We start from the raw sequence: 18,127 nt of genomic DNA on the forward strand, positions 1-18,127 counted from the left end.
ATACCATGTAGGAATTTACAGGGTAAGTTCCTCAGAAAGAGCACCAAAAGGACACTGCTCACAACCAGATCACAGATCAATACACCAGTATTTTTGACGTGGTTAAAACCCTCAAAGAGGGAAACAGTCCACGGCCTGTGCCAACGTGGCTACTACAGGCAATTTATTAATCAAAGAATGAAAATTTACATAAGCTTCTCTCATGCACGGATTACCTGAACAATGACCCTCCATGCGCTTTAAATAGAACTCATGGACCAATCGGGTGTCAAGCCACGGGTCAAGTGTCGGTAATACCGAGGAGAGAGTGAACCGTCAGATCAGTACATATCGTGACCGTCGGATTGTAAGTTACAAAATGTACAACAGTAAAGAAACACACTTTACCTAACTCTATACTAGACCAAGTTGAACTTAACTATTTCCTATGTGTCGGAATATCCTAACATTAAATACTTTTTATAACAAAGATTATCTTCAGACGAGGAGCAAAAATGGGTCACAAAGATGTTGGGTTATGACTTTGAAATCATCTACAAAAAATGGAAGCAAAATGTTGTAGCAGATGCACTCTCAAGAAAGGATGAGAATGTCAAAGCATTTCTTTGCGCCATTTCTATTATCCAACCAGCTTGGATAAACGAAGCAAGGGATGAATGGAAGAATGATGAGGAAGTGTGGGCACTCATTCAAAAGATACAACAAGATCGTAGTACATCTGATACATTTAGCTAGAAAAATGATTCGTTATGGTACAAGGATCGGTTATACCTATGTAAGAATTCCCAACTTAAAAAAAAGATTCTTGGGGAATTGTACACCTCTCCCTTAGGAGGGCACTCAGGATTTCTAAAAACCTACCACAGGGTTAAGAAGGATTTTTTTAGGATGGCCTTAAATCGGATATTCAAAAGTTTGTGGTGGAATGTTTCATTTGCCAACAAAATAAAGTTGAAACAATTAGGACCTCAAGCCTATTAGAACCTTTATCCATTCCAAGCCAACGTTGGGAGGAGGTTTCAAAGGTTTTATCACAGGTTTAACCAAGTCTGAAGGAAATAGTGTTATCATGGTGGTAGTTGATAGACTTACCAAGTATGCACACTTTTGTGCATTATCTCATCCATTTAAAGCGAGTACAGTTTCTACTACATTTATGGAAACAGTTCAAAAGCTACATGGAAGCCCAAAGATTATTGTAAGTGACAGAGATCCCATTTTCAATGGAATTTTTGGACAGAATTATTTTCTTGTCTTGGTACTCAATTAGCTCATAGCTCATCTTATCATCCTCAATCTGATGGGCAAACTGAGATAGTAAACAAATGTTTGGAAAGATATCTTTGTTGGCACAATGGGTCAAATGGTTGCCTATGGCTGAATGGTGGTATAAGACTTCCTTCCATACTGCAACAAAAATGCCCCCATTTATGGAACTTTATGGATATCATCCACCATCCATCACATCATATTTAAGAGAAAATTCTATGGTTCAAGTAGTGGAAGATCACATCGAGCATCAGCAACAAGTTCTCCAACTCTTAAAGGATAACCTCACCTTGGCGTAGAATAGAATGAAATAGCAGGTAGATCAACATCTCAACAAAAGAAGTTTTGACGTAGGTGATTGGGTATTCCTATGGCTACAACCATATAAAAAAATGTCCCTCAAGCTAGCTAAGAAGGATAATAAATTATCACCAAAGTATTATGGTCCGTATAAGGTGTTGCAAAAGATAGGTACTATTGCATACAAATTAGAGCTTCCTGTAGCTTCCCGAGAGCACCCAATTTTCCATGTTTCATACTTAAAAAAGGTTATAGGTGACAAGCTTCGAGTTCAAACAATATTGCTATAACTTGATGAGGAAGGAAAAATCATATTGCAACCTGAAGGAGTCAAAGAAACAATAACTCAACAGCTACGAAATCAATCAATTTCAGAGTATCTCATCAAGTGGAAGAACTTACCCATTGAATATTCCACATGGGAGGATGAGAATTTTATATAGAAACATACAGAACTACTCAAGCGTTGAGGACAACACTATTTTTAATGAGAGGGGCATGTTAGGTCCCTATAATACTAGTGATTCCCCCATTAGTATTGTCATTGTATCCTTTAATGTTATTTTTGTGCCCCTATTGTCCCCATATTGTTATTATTGTGCCCCTTAGAATCCCTCTATTGTTATTTTTGTGCCTTTATATTATTATTGTTAGGTCAGCTTGGTTATATTATGACCCCTTAGACTCCTATATATAGAAAGGAGGTTTTGTTATTTGAATCATCCAAGAATTGTTCATTTGTGTAATATAAAGGAGGTTGCCCCCTCGAAGAGGCTTATTTCTAAGGCGTTCATCTATCTTTTCTATCTTTTTGTGAGATGGTTTCATAATGCTTTCAAATGAAATTTCACTACAACCATAGGTACTTATCGAACCATTTGAAAAATGGGCACTGGATTTTGTTGGACCAATCAGCCCACCTTCAAAGCGAAAGAAGTATATTCTGGTATGTACAGATTATGTCACTAAATGGGTAGAAGCTAAAGCACTTCCTTTTGCTACTGAAAATGTTGTAGTTTCATTTCTTTTTGAGGTTATGTTTACTCGTTTTGGTGTCCCAAGAGAAATTGTAACAGATCAAGGAACACAGTTCACATCCAAACTAGTGCAGAAGCTTGTGGACTAATACAAGATAAAACATTGGAAGTCCACTCCATACCATCCACAAGCCAATGGACAAGTTGAGTCCACAAATAAGGTGATTGAGGCTATCCTTACCAAGACCATACATTGACACATGAAAGACTGGGTGGAAAAGCTCCCAAAAGCCTTATGGGCCTACAAAACTACATGGAGGAATACGATAGGGCATACTCCATATGAACTTGTTTATGGGAAGCAAGTCTTACTTCTGATAGAGTTCCAGATCCAGACCTATAAGACAACAGTCCAATTAGATCTTTACTTGTTAGAAGCCCAAAACCAAAGGATGAGACAACTAAATGAGCTCGATGAAATCAGATAAGAGGCCTTCCAGCGAACTAGCCTAGTTCAACAATAGAGGTCAATATGGCATGATAAGTACATTAGAGAAAGGAAAATTCATCCTAGAGATTGGGCATTGCTCTTTGATTCAAAATTCAAAAAGTTTCAAGGAAAATTCCAAACCCATTGGCTTGGACCTTATGAAGTTGAAAATGTCCTTGACAATGGTGCAGTCAGAATCAAGATTATTGATGAAGAGAAAACTCCTCTATTAGTAAATGGAAATTGACTCATGCTTTACCAGAAGCCATTAACAAAAGAGGAATTTGTTTAAATGTTTCAAGATAATTCAGAACTGAATATGGTCAAGAAGAATTCTTCTTTTTTTCCACCTTAGAATTATTTACTCAGTTTACTCTTTTATATATATATAAATTATATGTATATATATGCATATATATATATATATATATATATATATATATATATATATATATATATATATATATATATATACACACACACACACACATATAATAATATGAAAAAAAAGGTATAAACATGAAAACCAACAAGTTGTTGGCAAGTTTTTACAGAAAATTTAGAGTGAAAACCAATTTTTGTTGGCACTTCAAATTTTCCTTTCAAAAAAAAAAAACAATAATAATAATAATAATAATAATAATAATAAAGTCCCTTTATTCTTCTTTCACAGCTGAAGAATCAACAACTTTCCGCAACTTGGGCAATTTTCCACAGCTTGGACAACTTTCTGTAGCTATGACAAGTTTCTGTAGCCTAATAAATTTTTGAGCCTACAAGGACACTTGGTGATGTGGATTAAAGGACAACTGACAGAGCAAAGTACCTGCAGGACATCAAAGGACAAAAAATAAGGTTAGCAAAAGAGATCAAAGGTACGTGCTACTTTAATTTAACAATAGGGAAGGTAATATTGTATATATGATTAAGAAGATATAGTACTGTCGGACATAAAAAATCAATCATTATAACCTAAGGGTGATGGCTACCTAACAAAAATATCATATGCCACCACTTAATTGTCATTTCACATCCCCTTTCTAAATCTGCCAAAGTAATTAACAAATCATCACTTTAAATGCACCTAATGGTCGAATTCATTACTATAGCCCTTATGATAATTCACCTATTCTTCCCTATTCTTACAGTCGTCTTAACTTTCATAGCTACTCCATCTTTCCGCCACTTAGCAAACCCTACCAGCTCCATTTTCTTGTCAAGGTAACCAGTCTTCAAGGCAAAGCATCCTTTAGAATGGGGACAATTGTTCGAACTGAGCTAGCAGGAAAGAAATTCTTGGAGGGGTACCCACAGACTAAGGGGCTGCTGCAAAAGAAACAATGGTTGTATTTCATTGACAAATTCAATGGTTTTCACAGGGAAGTAACCAAGACATTTGCACACTCATTTGATAGGACTGAGGTCGAAATATGAGACATTAAGCTCACCATAACAGAGTCCGTGATCACAAAGGCTATTGAGCTACCAAGGAGTGTCGAAAAATGGTTTAAGAACAGGGGAATTGATGGCGAGGATTGGAAGGTATTCCTCAAAAATCCGAACATGGACACTACTATCTACAAGAAAGGTATTCCCAACATTGCTCTTAAGAATAAATGGAGAAACTTATTACTTGTGCTTCAAAATTTTTTCACTTGTGAGGATAGGTTTGGGAAAATGTATTTTTATCATGTTAGGATGATGATGAATTTCCTTGAAGATCACTAGATGAACCTTTCCTACTTCCTCTTAAATAGTCTTAAGAAAATTTCTACAAACATTCAAAAGAAAATTTTGTGTATAGAAAACACCATGTATCATCATGGCCTGATAAAAATATTGGTCAAATTTCATCTCCAATGTATAGAGGATAATTGGGAGAGTTTCCAAGTGAGGAACCACTTTGAAGAAAAATCCCCAGAAAAAGAAGGCAGCAATAGGCCCCCCCAGAGGAAGAAAGAGAACCATAGAAAACATAAGGGAGCAGGCACCTTAGACTCAGACAAAATTATTAGAAGAAGAGTTGCCTATAGTGAAGATTTTTCAAAGAATGAAGAGGGGAAACCCTAAAGGAAAGAAAGCCAGCAAAAGTAAATAAGAATTCTCACAAACTAAGCCCCCTCCTGAAGAAGAAATGTCAGATTCTAAAAGAAGAAAAGTACAAGAAATACAACCTTAGGATTGAGGAGGAGTACAAGGTTGAGCACAATTCCACAAGCAACCTCAAAAATTACAGAATACATTGACCTTGAGGGCAATGAGCCAATGGAGAACGAGCCAACAGGGAATGAACCAACAGAGGATGAGCCAATTGCAAATCGTGAAAGTTCTCTGAAAGGGTCACCAAGATCGTCACCGAGAGTATCACCAGAACCATACAGCTCACCTCTAAGAAGCCCAATACATATTCCGGGTATTGACCCTGTTCAGCAAAAAACATATGACTATATAGAGTCATTGAAAAGGAAAGAGACAACAACCAAAGAAATAATTCAGAGTCTTGGAGAAGGGAGAAACAAGGTAAATGAACAATCAGCCTCAAGCATCTTAAAGCAGAAGATCTTTGAATTAGAAACATTGAACCAGTATCTCAAGAATGAGAATCAAGCATTGAAGACAAAAAATGAGATCTAGATTGCAAAAAGTGACAATCTCATCCTTCATTTGAGCTTGTGGTATAAGAAAAAAAAAAGTTGAAGAAGGAAAACAGAATTATCTAAAGAGAGATTATCACCTTAAAATACAAAATTCTCATGAGGAAACCTAGAATGCCAATAACTGCCAAAAAGAAGAAAACAGTGAAAATTGGAGGTGATAAGCAAAAGGCAGAAGTGACTGACAAGGAAGAAGTGTATGAGGACATAAAAAATATCTAGTTTGGGCGAATGTAGAGTTCAAAGATTGTCCTACCATGACATCCCTGTTTGCCTAATATTCCTCCCTTTTCCGATATATCTACCACCTAAATAAACCCATATCCACCATGTTTTGATGAAGATATGCAATAATATGTCTTCTTATTCATGTTTGACTTTATACCCTATTGTTTTGTTAAAGAATGCAATTAGCTACCGAATCGGTCTGTTTCCGTAGCTAATCCAGATTTCTGTAGCTACCTCCATTGTTTGCTAGCTTTGAAAGCTCCAGGTCATCAACGAAGGATGCGAATGGATAAGGAATGGTTTCCTCGTGGATTCCTTCCTATCCCCTTGAAACTGTTCATTAAGATAAGCACAGGAGATCATGGTCAAACTCCAAGTCAACTACAGGATTGTCGCCGAAACGAAATCTGAGTTCAATCGAAATCTTATCAGTTTTCTTTCAGAATGGAAAATTGAAGATTTAGCGATATAGTTTATCTAAGATAAAGATATTAGGCTTAAATTACTGATGTTGTTATGCCAGAGACCTGTTGTAAAACTTATGGCTGCACTGTGATTTTGGTCCATGCCAGATGATGTAATTTTGAAACAGTGCGTGAGTTTTATTTGCCAGCTATAGAATTGGGTTTGTGTGTATGCATTGCATTGATTGAATATTGTGAACTGATCTGTGGAGGGCCCCTATGAATAGTGACAGGTCTTAACCAATTGCAATTCAATTTATTTTCATTCCTTGAGTACTTTGTTTTGTGTGGAAATGCAGCATAATGAATTCGTTAATGAATCGTTATTTGCATAAGTACTTTCATTCGCTTCATACCTAGTTTATCATTTGAATTGATTTATACCTGGCATAGCATGGTTACTTCATTTGCTTATTATCTAGCATAGTTCAAGTGTGTTTACTTCATAGTATAGATGTTGTTCGAAATATTTAGTTTGAATGAAAATTGAATAAGTAAAAGTGTGGGAGTTTTCTCCTAAACAATTTAGTTCAAACAATATTTCTTTACAATCTATAGAATAGATTTCTTTTTGTACTTAGTGGATTAGAAGCTACAGCATAAATATTCAAGACCAAAAATCTCAAAACCATTTAATACAAGTAGGATCACTCTCATATCATCCATAAACTAATTAGATAGAGGATAACTCCCAAGAAATCAGTTAACAACTCTAAGGATTGTAACTCGGATATAATTAACAAACACCACCTCCATATTCATCTTAAGTTTAGATCCTAACAAATACATAACGACATACTGAATAACTTATATCACATATCTTGCACCTATACTTCAACAGTCTACACACCCTGGTTGACAATTTAAAGACATTAAACTGGTCAAGCATTCCACATACAAAAAATCAAAGAGGATGAAACTAAGATCCATCTAGCAACCCTTCGATTAAGTGGCACTTCTCTCGTCTGGCGGAAAGGAACGCTACAGAAAGGTGGTAAGAGTAGTCATAAATTTCTTTCATTTTGGTCTGAGTTTGTCTCTGCTATAAGAGGATAGTTTTACCCATTGGGCTACAAAAAGAAAGCCATGATGGCATGGAAACACTTGAAACATAATAAAGGTTAAATTCTTTACAATTCTAGAGAGGAGTTTAGAAAAGAATCATTAGTATTGAATTTTTCATTAGACACTTTTGAGACTTTGATGAAATATATTGGCTCTTTGCATAATTATTTGTGTCATTCATTGTTATTATTTGAACCTAAAACTCTTGATGAAGCTATGGTGAAGGTTGTACATCTTAAAAGCAGGGGGGAATCATGAGCAAGAATACCATCCAAAGAGGACAACAACAACTAGGAGAAAGGAAGAAAAGCCCTGTTGTACTCATTGTGAAAAAGAGGGGGATGATGAGGAGAATTGCTAGAAATGGCATTCATAATTGAGGAAAAAAAGGAATGACAGAAAGGGAAACAAAAGACAGCTGCAAATCTGCAAAAAGTCCAAGAATCTGAATCATAAGATGATGAGAAGATCACAACGGTAGGATTTGCAGGGATAGGACCAACTGACCTGGGATCAAACTCAAGTGAAGAAATGAAGATTTTTGTTCTTGGGATTGCAGAATATGGATGCATTGACTTGGGTTTTGATTCAAGCGAAGAGACAAAGATTTCAGCAGATGTTGTGCCAAAAATGAAAATGACACCAAATGCAGCATTGCTCCAAGAACTCGAAGAAACCAACCAAATCATTTAGGTGGAGAATTTTGAACTAAGGAGATTCCTAAAATAAGTAGAGAAGGAGAAACAAAGGTTGCAACATGAGTTACAAGACAAGGAGGAGGCCTTGCAAATGTTGCAACATAACAAGGCTGAGGTGAAAAGTGATTCTTTAATTTTGTGTACTTTTTATGATGATTATTTCACTTCTTTTGAGAAATATACTACAATGATTCGATCAAAATTGTTGAAGAAAATTGGGTATCATGGAAAGGGCCTCAACATTAATTTCCAAGGCATTGTGAATCCCATGAAAGTGGAGGAATTGCCTGGTTATGCAGGACTTGGATATGTCAGAAAAGTGGTTGTGGAATGCTCCAAGACATCCAGTGACCAACCAACGCTAGATGATGAGAGCACTTCTTCACATTCCAGTGATAGTGAGGATTCCATGGGCACTTACCAAAGGCACACCAGGAATATGCATTCCAAGACGATTGAGAAATTTTGGAGGGGAGAGAATCATTGTAGTCACTGCAACGATGGACACCAAAAAGCCATGTGTCAGATGCTTCATGCCAAGAAAGAACCTATGAAGAAACCAACTAGTGAAGATGTTTTACAAGTGAATCCACCACAAGGATATGACCCATTTAGTTTGTTGAGTAAGAGATGGTTTTACTAGATATAGTAGCTTGTCATGACCACATTTGGTAAATCATGTGTTGCAATAATTATAAAAGTGATGATGTGTTTTCGATCGCTCATTCAAGGAGTGTGATGTTTTGGACTTTTATTGATAGCTGGGGTATTGGTTTCTATTATGATGTAAAATTTACCATAGAGTGTGTGTTATAAACTCTTGGCAAGTATGGGGTTGTTTGATTCATGTATGGTTTTTGTTAGAAAATTATATATTGCAGAGCAATGGAACACAAAATATATTGCAGAAGTGTAAACAAAGAAAACACATAAAACAAGAGAGACACAAATATATGTGGTTCACCCAATTTGGGCTACGTCGACGGAGAAGTATCCAGTCCTTCCTTTTATATTATCCAGCAAAATGAAGAGATACAATCTACAACAGATCCATTGTAATTCCCTCTTCACTCTGACACAATATCCTCTCTCTTTCTTTCTTAGAATACACATCTACATAGCCACAATACAATTCCCTTATATATAGAAGGGGGTTGCCTTCTAGGGAAAAAACCATAAATTAAACATAACTCCTACTGTCAGATTTATGCCTAATGGTGGCATGCATAAACGGGTTGTGTTTCCATCACATTATGAAATGGGGTCCAATGCAATGATAACTCTGAATAAATAACATAATCAAGCTCCACACCCAACAATTTTGTATGTCATTACAAAAAATGTACTAGATTTGCATGGAATGCAAATGTTGAAAGTATGGCTTGACAAGGACACATGTAGATTGTAGGATGTGTTCATGCTTTTGGATGAACAAAATCTCCTCAGTGGGGAGGAATGATCTAGGTGGTTCCATAAATAGAAGTGGCTTTGAAAAATCTCAACAAGCAAAGTCATTGGATTGAAGTGAAAGTAGGACTAGATCATAGTCCTCATCATCTTGATTCCAACGATGTGAATACCACTCAAATTTGAGTTCGTATGCTCAAGACATAGTCAGTCAAAGTTATGGTCAAACTAGGCCAAATGGTAGTCACTAGCGAGGCAACAATTTGGCAAAGGGCCGGTGCACGGAATCTAGTCACCAGAGCAAGCGAATTTGTCGCATTTTTATTTTTTTTAGTGAACCTTTTAATTCAACAGAAAATTTTCATCTAGTGCCTCCTATGTTATGAAAAAATCAAAGTAAAATATTAAAAGAGGGTTGGCGAGCTGCCACCCCCACCACCCTTTCCAACGGTCATATGAAATTAATCAAAGGTTGGGGGTGCTAAAACCTCGCCAACCATAGAAAAATCATATATATATTATTTTGGGGATGGGCCACCATTGGAAAACCACCACCCATTCAATGTATCATAAGCAGCAAGGAACCGGGGCTGGTGGATTTGAACCCACCTGACCAGCTGGCCAACCCGCCTCTTGGGCGGCCCCATACGATGTATCACAAATGATAAAAACAAAATAGCAACAAAATATGACGTGCATCCATAGATTGGAACCCGCGACCTGCCTCACAACCAACGCCTTAACATAGCACCGCCAACCAAGGAGTCGTTGGCCCAAACTTTGTTAACTACATCGACCACATACATATCAACCCATCATTCGTCCAAGCATGGGGGACGTGTGGCAGAAACAGAGATGCAGTACCCATTGGTAGGGGGAACTAGGATTGAGCCCAAGCCGAAACCAAACCTAGGCGGGAATGAATTTCGAGAAAGATTCTTAGGGAATCCTGGGATAATAATTTTGTAGGGAATACAAATATTACTTAGATATCCAAAGGTCACTTTCTCAGAATGTGGTCAAGTTCATAGTCGTTTGACAGGATTTTCCACCATTGATCTAATGGTGATGTTCGTTTCTGCATCTGAGCTTTGCATTTTTCCTCCATGCTGAAAAATGGAGGTATAAGGGTCATTTATGTAAATTTGATTGTAACTCATTTTTGATGCCATTTAATGAGAGATGCCTCCCCACTTTGAGGAGGGCCCGAAGACGTAGCTCACACTGGTTGAACTTCATAATCAAATCATTTTGTGCCTTTGATCTCATGTTTCCTTTTGATTTATGCTTATTTTCATGCGTTTAAGCTACTTGATTACATACTATTTTATATGCAATTCGATATGCATCCTTGAAGTAAAATAAATGGATCGTCAAGCCTCATTCTTGGCCACTGAGACTATGTAATGCATAGTCTCTCCCTTAGTTTTCTGAGGTTGAGACTGATCATTGTATAGTCTTAAGCCTCAAGTTCCTCCCCTGGTTGTTGAGAATGTGCAATGAGTAGTTCATGAAGCCAATCTCTCCCAACAGCTCAGGAATTGAAAAGTTTTCCCTCTCAACCTTGTGGTTGCTGCCTTGATCTTCCCTTGTGAGTCAGGGTGCTAACGATAATTTATGTCTTCCATGAGTGCATTTTCCTCCTATAGGTATTGATGTTATTGAGCAATTCTCTTGATTATTTATTCTCATCATGGCCATTAAGATATTTTCGTCAAGGGACACTATAGAAAGCAACACCGAGAAGGTAGTTGAGATTACACCAACGAAATTAGTAGTTTTGTCAAATACTCAACTATTCATAGAGAAAGAGTCTGATATCACATTGCAGAAAGTGAATGAATAATTCTCAATAAAAAGCTGCAAAGAAGATCTTGAAGACTGGAAAGTGTATATCAATGTGCAAAGGTCAGGGTTACATAAGATTGCATCCAAGTACCCGAATTTTCCATGTATAGACTTTGTTAGTTTGATACCTCCTCATAAAAAATGCAAAGACTATGCCTCGTAGCAATGTCAGTGGAAAAAGGTTTGCCACTTTTTTGGCACTAGATTACCATCTTATGTATAATTTTTTGGAGCCAGAATCACTTATGAATTCACGCTTCCATGTAGTCACCAACCAATTGAGTACAAAGGATGTTTTCAAAAGATGGGTGAAATATCCAACAAAGTTCCACCAGACACCCACCAATACCTACAAGGCCAAATCTCTCAAGAAGGCCTTTCAATACTTGATAGTTCCATGTTGCAGTATCTATAGTCAGCAAAGTACTGAGACCTTCCCCGAATGGTGGGCTTTCTTGCTAAATCAGATTATGAACGAAGGAAAACCGTTCAAATGATCATACATATTGGCTCTACAGTTGAATATCCATGTAGCTAATGCAAAAATACTCCTAAGACAAAGTAATCCAGATTCTACATGTCTTCCTACCTACTAGAAGCAATATGCACTAGCAATTCATTTGCTGGAATGAATTGGACCTGGTCACTGAGAGAGACTATCATACACATTTACTACAAGCTTCTTTCAGACTACAACTATAAAGGAGTAATGGAAAAGTTGGTTCATCAATTCCTCATCCCACTGTACAAGGTAATCTTTGAGGAACCACCTTTCATGTCACATGAGGCAATGGAACTAGTGTTCATATTGGTTTGCCTCATCAGATGGCACTTTCCTTAGAGTGTTTGTCACTCAGAAGTCTCCACATCTTTTACCAAGGTATTCCACCGACAGGTTGGTCATGCAAGAAGTTTCTTACCATATTTCGAAGGGGTTATCGGCAGTTGTGCATAGGAGAAAGAAATCACCTTGGCCTATTCTTCCTTCACAAATCAGATTATACAAGATCAAGAATTTGAAGTTTGTAGACACAAAAGGAAAGATGATAAATAAATTCACATTTGATCATATTGAATTCAAAAAGTACGATCGTAGGAATGTTTGTAAAACACATTGTGCAAGGATTCATTTCTAGTGTCCAAGAAAAACACTTCACAAGCCTGAGGAGGAGGAGATGAAGAATTGTTACAATGCCTCCCAATATCACAATCTAGCCAAATTCATAGGAACATTGTAGGTTACTCCACAGAAGGTAGTCATTGCAGAGGCAGTACCAACAGGAAGGTGTAACCTAGTGCATGAAAAGGGCAATAGGAAATTTGGACATAGCCCAACGGAAGAGAAAAGCCGCAAGATGAAAGAAGATCTAGTCATGCTTAAAGTGGCCATAGCAGCAGAGAAGAGGATGAAACATAGGAAGCAAGAAGAAAAATATAAGAATAAGGGATAAAAAGATAAGAGGGGATTGGAACAATAAAGGTAAAATAAATAAGAAGAAGAAGAGAGGAAGAGAATAGAAGAAGAAGAAGCATCACGAAGACAAGCCGAAGAACAAGAACAAAACTAACAACTAGAAGAGGAGAGAAAACAGTTGCGGGACAAAGAGCTCCCTCAAGAAATTGACATGTTGATCATGATTCAAGACATGGAGCTGGAACTAGAGCCGTTGAACCAAGATGTTGATATAATTCCAAGCACTTCGTAGGTCACCCTTCAATCTTCCCCTCCTTCGACAGTAGAGCAAGCTCCAAGAAAGGAAGATGAAATTGTTCCTCTTAATGATGGTCTAGTCATGGGCATTTACAATCTGACTTACGACAAGCTTCAGAATAAGATTGTACAAGTAAGAAAGTAATTCTTTCTGGATGATGTCGCATCTCCTACATTCATCAAAGAAAGGGTGATTGTGACTGACACCATAAGGAATCCAAATTCCATTTCCACAACTAAGTTGGCCTTTGCAGGATAAACAAAGTCAAACAAGAAGTATCTGATGGCTAAGAGAAAATAGATGGAAAAGAACTTACAGGTTACGAGGCAAGAAGTTGAACAATCCCAAGTAGATATCGAAAATGCAACTCTTGCACACGTATATCAGGAATAACTTAAGACAACCATACTTAGAGAAGTATCGGCATTGGGAGAGATCATGCAGAATATTTATGAGGAGCTTGTCACCATGTATAAAGTAGTTTTCCACTAGCACACCATGCAGTAGAAGTGTAAATATGATGTAAAATATCTCAGGGTTGTACAAACAACTATTGTTGTCATGCATGAGTGGTCAATGCAATGCAAAGTGGCACCAGACGAATTGGGAAAGAAAACAAGGCAATAGGAAGAGTTGGAGAAAGTAAAAGTTCGGATGCTCATTTAGAATTAAAAACAACTCACCTTGTTCATTGCCAACATTCAGGCCTTATACGCATGATTGTATGATAGTGTCGATTTCATGGTTAAATCACACAGGATCCCATGAGTTTGCTCACTCACTAAATCCAAACACATGAAGTAGGTCAGGAAGGAGCTTGAATAATACTTGGATCAGTTCAAATAGATCTCTACCAAGGAAGATCTTGAAGTGAACAATGAGAATATGTTGAAGTACATTGGTGGCCGTTTCCAAATCAGTGCCATGTTTCTCTTGCTAAAGAAGGAAAATTGGACCAGTTCCAAATCAGTGTACCCAGATGCAATGGACGCTAGAGTCTACTTCTAGCCTGATCCCATTACATAGTTTGGGCAATTCATCGCACAGTAAAAATATTGGCACTACCATGTGACTGATAATATGCAAGTTCAAGCTGTTGAGTTGAATTTTCATCAAACTCAAGCTTAACTTATTTGTGTTATTAGGTTGTCTAGTTGGCTCTACTCAATTTTGTCCTATATGGGTGTGAGTATATTGTAATATTATTTTGTAATTAATTTGTAAGCAAAATTCCAAGTGTCAATTGTGGAATGTGAAGAGTTATTTTGTAATGAAGTTGAAGACTCATGAGGGAAGTCCAAGAGTCACCAAAGGGAAATGAACAATCACCCCTTTTGTTATAAATATGTCCTCATAACTCATGTAAAGGGAATTTTGGGGAGCCAAGCTTTTGGATAGGATTTTAGCTTAGGATTAGGAGCTTGGAAGTTTTGTTGAGAGCCTTGGTTTCTCTGTATCATAGAGGGAGTATCATTATTTGGAGGAGTAGATGTAGACTCCATGGTCCACTATTGGGACTAGTGGTTCGTCAATGATATATGTATGCTTGGAACTTTCACTTTAATAAAAGCTCAGATCCGACATGTTTTCGTGCATATGTTGTGAATATAATATGAATATTATTTTTATGTTTGTAATATGTCTTATTTTATTTACGCTAAAGCTTATGGACTATTTTGTTTCCATTAGTATGAATCTTGCTGAATTTGTTTGTTGTATGTTTCCATCATGGTTAACTTGTGAACTATTTTGCAGGATAGCTTGTGATGCCTTTTATGCTCGTGTGTTCCTTTCAATTTGCGTACTATTACAGGCTTCTAAAGCACTCACTCACTACCCCTTAGTCATGTTAGAACTTTCATGCATCACCCTTCAGCCTTCATGGAGTAACACACTTGTTTACCAAGTTCACGATTATACCATTTTATGCGTTATTGCAACTAAGGCACATCATTAAAACCCACTACTTCGGAAACCAGGATGTATTCTGAATGGGGTTCCTACTCCAAATGGTGTGAGGTCTAATTGGGGCTTCATACTAGGGATATCCCATGAATGTTGGCAACTCCAACACTGCCAACATTTTTAGTGCTAGAAGGAGGGCCAAATGACAAGCTGAGCACGTCAAGTCTATTTGAACTTTCCTTATATTTTAATGGCTTCATTCCATATATTAACCCCAACATGTTTTTCCATAACTACAAGTCTGAAAGTATCCATAGGAATATTTAATGAATTACAAAATCTGAAATTTGATGGCGAGGGTTGAACAACCATTCCCGAGCACACCACTCACTTTCTTGAATTTTGCACTCAAAACAATATTCACTATGAGGATATTTCTTACATGTTGTTCGTTCTCACATTAAAAGTGTGCGTTAAGGAATGGTGTTACACATTGCCAACTGCTTCTATACACTCTTTTGAACATCTTGTCAAAGAGCTCTACTAGACCTTTGGAAAGTATAATTACAAATATGTTTATAAAAAATCATGCATCTCAAAAAAGCACCTCAGGAATCTCTTAACGATTTTCACGACTGCTTTATCCATTTTTGTTACAATTTTTTAAAGATTATATTGATTGGAATTTTATGAAAGAGAAGTTTGAATGACTTGTTCATATTTCATTGAATCCAAAAGAATACGAATCTTTCGAAATTCTCCCAACGTACACTGGTTATGGATCTCCTAAATCTATGACAAAGGATGTTGTTGTTCCAAGTGACTCTTCATCTTTCCCTCATCAAACAGCTCCATTTACACAGGTTGAGGTTGGAGAACTTGAGAGGTCACCTATTGATCTACCACCATCTTCTCTCACCTCACATATTCAGAATTTAGATGCAAGTTTCAAACTGTAGATGTGGTTTTTCTGGTGATGTTCTTTCTCCTCACCCTCCATTCTTTGGTTCCTTTGGTGGATTTTGCAGCACTTTTTCGAGAGAGTTTTTCTTTTGTCATTTTTTGTCGCTTTTACTGTCACTTTTTATTGTTTCGCTTCTATGAGTGTTGTTTTTCTTGTTTATTTTCATGGTTGTTGGTGTTTTAAATTAAATTGGCTTTTGCAAGTGTTGGTTTAGTCCATTGTTTGCTTTTTACAAGTGTCACATCAACTTTTTTGTTTTTTCCCATTAATAGTCATTATTTCGACAACTTCTTCTGAAGTTTTTTTTTACCTTGTATGTTTACTTTCTACACTTGATTCTCAATTATCTATATCTCCTTAGTTGGAACTACACTCTAACTTACACCATCATCCAATTCTCCCACTTTCCCACCCACTTTTCAAACAAATCTTCCCTTCACTTGGCCAACAGTTTCCTTGCCAATTGGGCATTGCGCAAGTCCAAGTCTAAAGAGTCATGCTTGGCCTCTGAGACTAAGAAGGTTAACAGGCTCAACGTTCCAATAGACGGGTATAATCGTGCGCTCGTGAAGTGATCTCAAAATCCAACACAACTCATCCAAACTATAACTTGATTTGGCGTAACGTTCAGAGAACAGGGCAATATGAATAGAGGCACTACTAATGGCTCCCGAGACTGCAGGAACGATCATTTCTCCCTCTTCAAATTCCTCTTTACCCAGAAGAATGCGCAACCCATGACTTTTGAGAGTACGGTAGATGAGAGTGGCAAGAGTGCACTCGGTGTAGGGACCGCCGTAGTTTATGAAAACCTGGTATGTTGCTAGCTCTGGCACTAGGTCCATACTCAATACCTGATCTTACCGATGGGATCAGATCGGATGAGAGATCAAGCAGACAGTCCGCCGGAGATAGAGAAATAGAGGAACGCAATTGCGAGCAGAGAGGATGAAGACGAGATTATAAATATGTGTGGCTGTCAGGAGATCTAAAAGCCTCAGAAATATATTTGGCAAAGAAGCATCTTATATACCTGTCAGTAGTAAATATATTTGGCAAAGAGTCATCTTATATACCTGTGGATAGTAAATTATTTTCAAGCACTACTCCAAAGCTGTTTGCTGTGATACATGATATACAAGCTTTTGCAATGCTGCACAATGAATTTTATAGAGAAGATGAGCAGAGATTAAGATAACCTGCAAGGATTTGCCATGGGATAAATTCAGTAGTAGCTAGACCTGGAATTTGATAAAGTTTTTATTTATAGTGAAAATTTGATGATAGTATATTTTTTAATTCTTATACTACATTTTCATTTTCATTTTAATATAATCTATATATAAAATTTCAAATCTACTTGTAATAATAGAATTAATCACCCTAAATACTATTTTGCTGATGTCTCGTACTTAACCCTTTTTTTTCATTTACTTTATTAAAATATTAAATTTCAATTCTAAATCTTAAATCAAAATAGAATATCTTTCCCACCATTATTTATTTATTTTATTTTTTCAGTGTGAAAAAGGGATATATATTTCCATATGAGAGAAAATTACATATTTTGTCAATCCAGAAACCATATCAGATACATGAACCATATAAGATAGAACATATATCATTTCTGAGCGAGCATCTAGTGGCCCATCCAATAGACTACACTATTCTATACATCATATTCCACATATAATGGCCCAGAAAGATAAACCATATATAAACAGGGGACATATATAATCAAGTGTACAAATAAAAAGAGTAATTATCTAGAACCACATGTGGAGATATATATATCGCTGCCCATCCAGTAGATTACACTATTCTATACATCATATTCCACATATAATGGTGTGGAACGATAAACCATATATAATCAGGTGTACAAAATAAAATGAGTCATCATCAGAACCACATGTGGAGATATACATATGATCCACATTCTCCATGTATCTTATCATCAAATCATAGCCATGGAAAATAGACTAGGCAAATTTTCAACAAAAAAAGACAAGCATAGATTATACAGAAAAAAACAAAACTATAGTTACCCAGGAAATGGAAACACCCCTGCATCCAATGTAGTCCCATCTAGTTGTTCCTATAGACCATCCTCGACAATCGATCAACTTGTTGGTTGTAATCCCTT

The 18,127-nt window shown here is 36.8% G+C and overlaps 1 protein-coding gene across 1 annotated transcript; it reads right to left on the reverse strand.

The window, feature by feature from the left end:
* Nucleotides 1-16,475: 16,475 nt before the first annotated feature.
* Nucleotides 16,476-16,826, reverse strand: LOC149244071 (putative 2' cyclic ADP-D-ribose synthase BdTIR). The gene has a single exon (XM_089371407.1). The coding sequence runs from the start codon at nucleotides 16,824-16,826 to the stop codon at nucleotides 16,476-16,478; it is 351 nt and encodes a 116-aa protein (XP_089227533.1).
* Nucleotides 16,827-18,127: the final 1,301 nt, after the last annotated feature.

The sequence above is a fragment of the Pinus tabuliformis genome, chromosome 8, assembly GCF_031772625.1.
Source record: "Pinus tabuliformis cultivar Carrire ecotype Pingquan chromosome 8, CPIR1, whole genome shotgun sequence".
In the NCBI taxonomy this organism is placed as follows: domain Eukaryota; kingdom Viridiplantae; phylum Streptophyta; class Pinopsida; order Pinales; family Pinaceae; genus Pinus; species Pinus tabuliformis.

Coding starts and splice junctions, on each gene's coding strand:
- LOC149244071 (XM_089371407.1), bottom strand. CDS start 16,826: ATGGACCTAGTGCCAGAGCTAGCAACATACCAGGTTTTCATAAACTAC.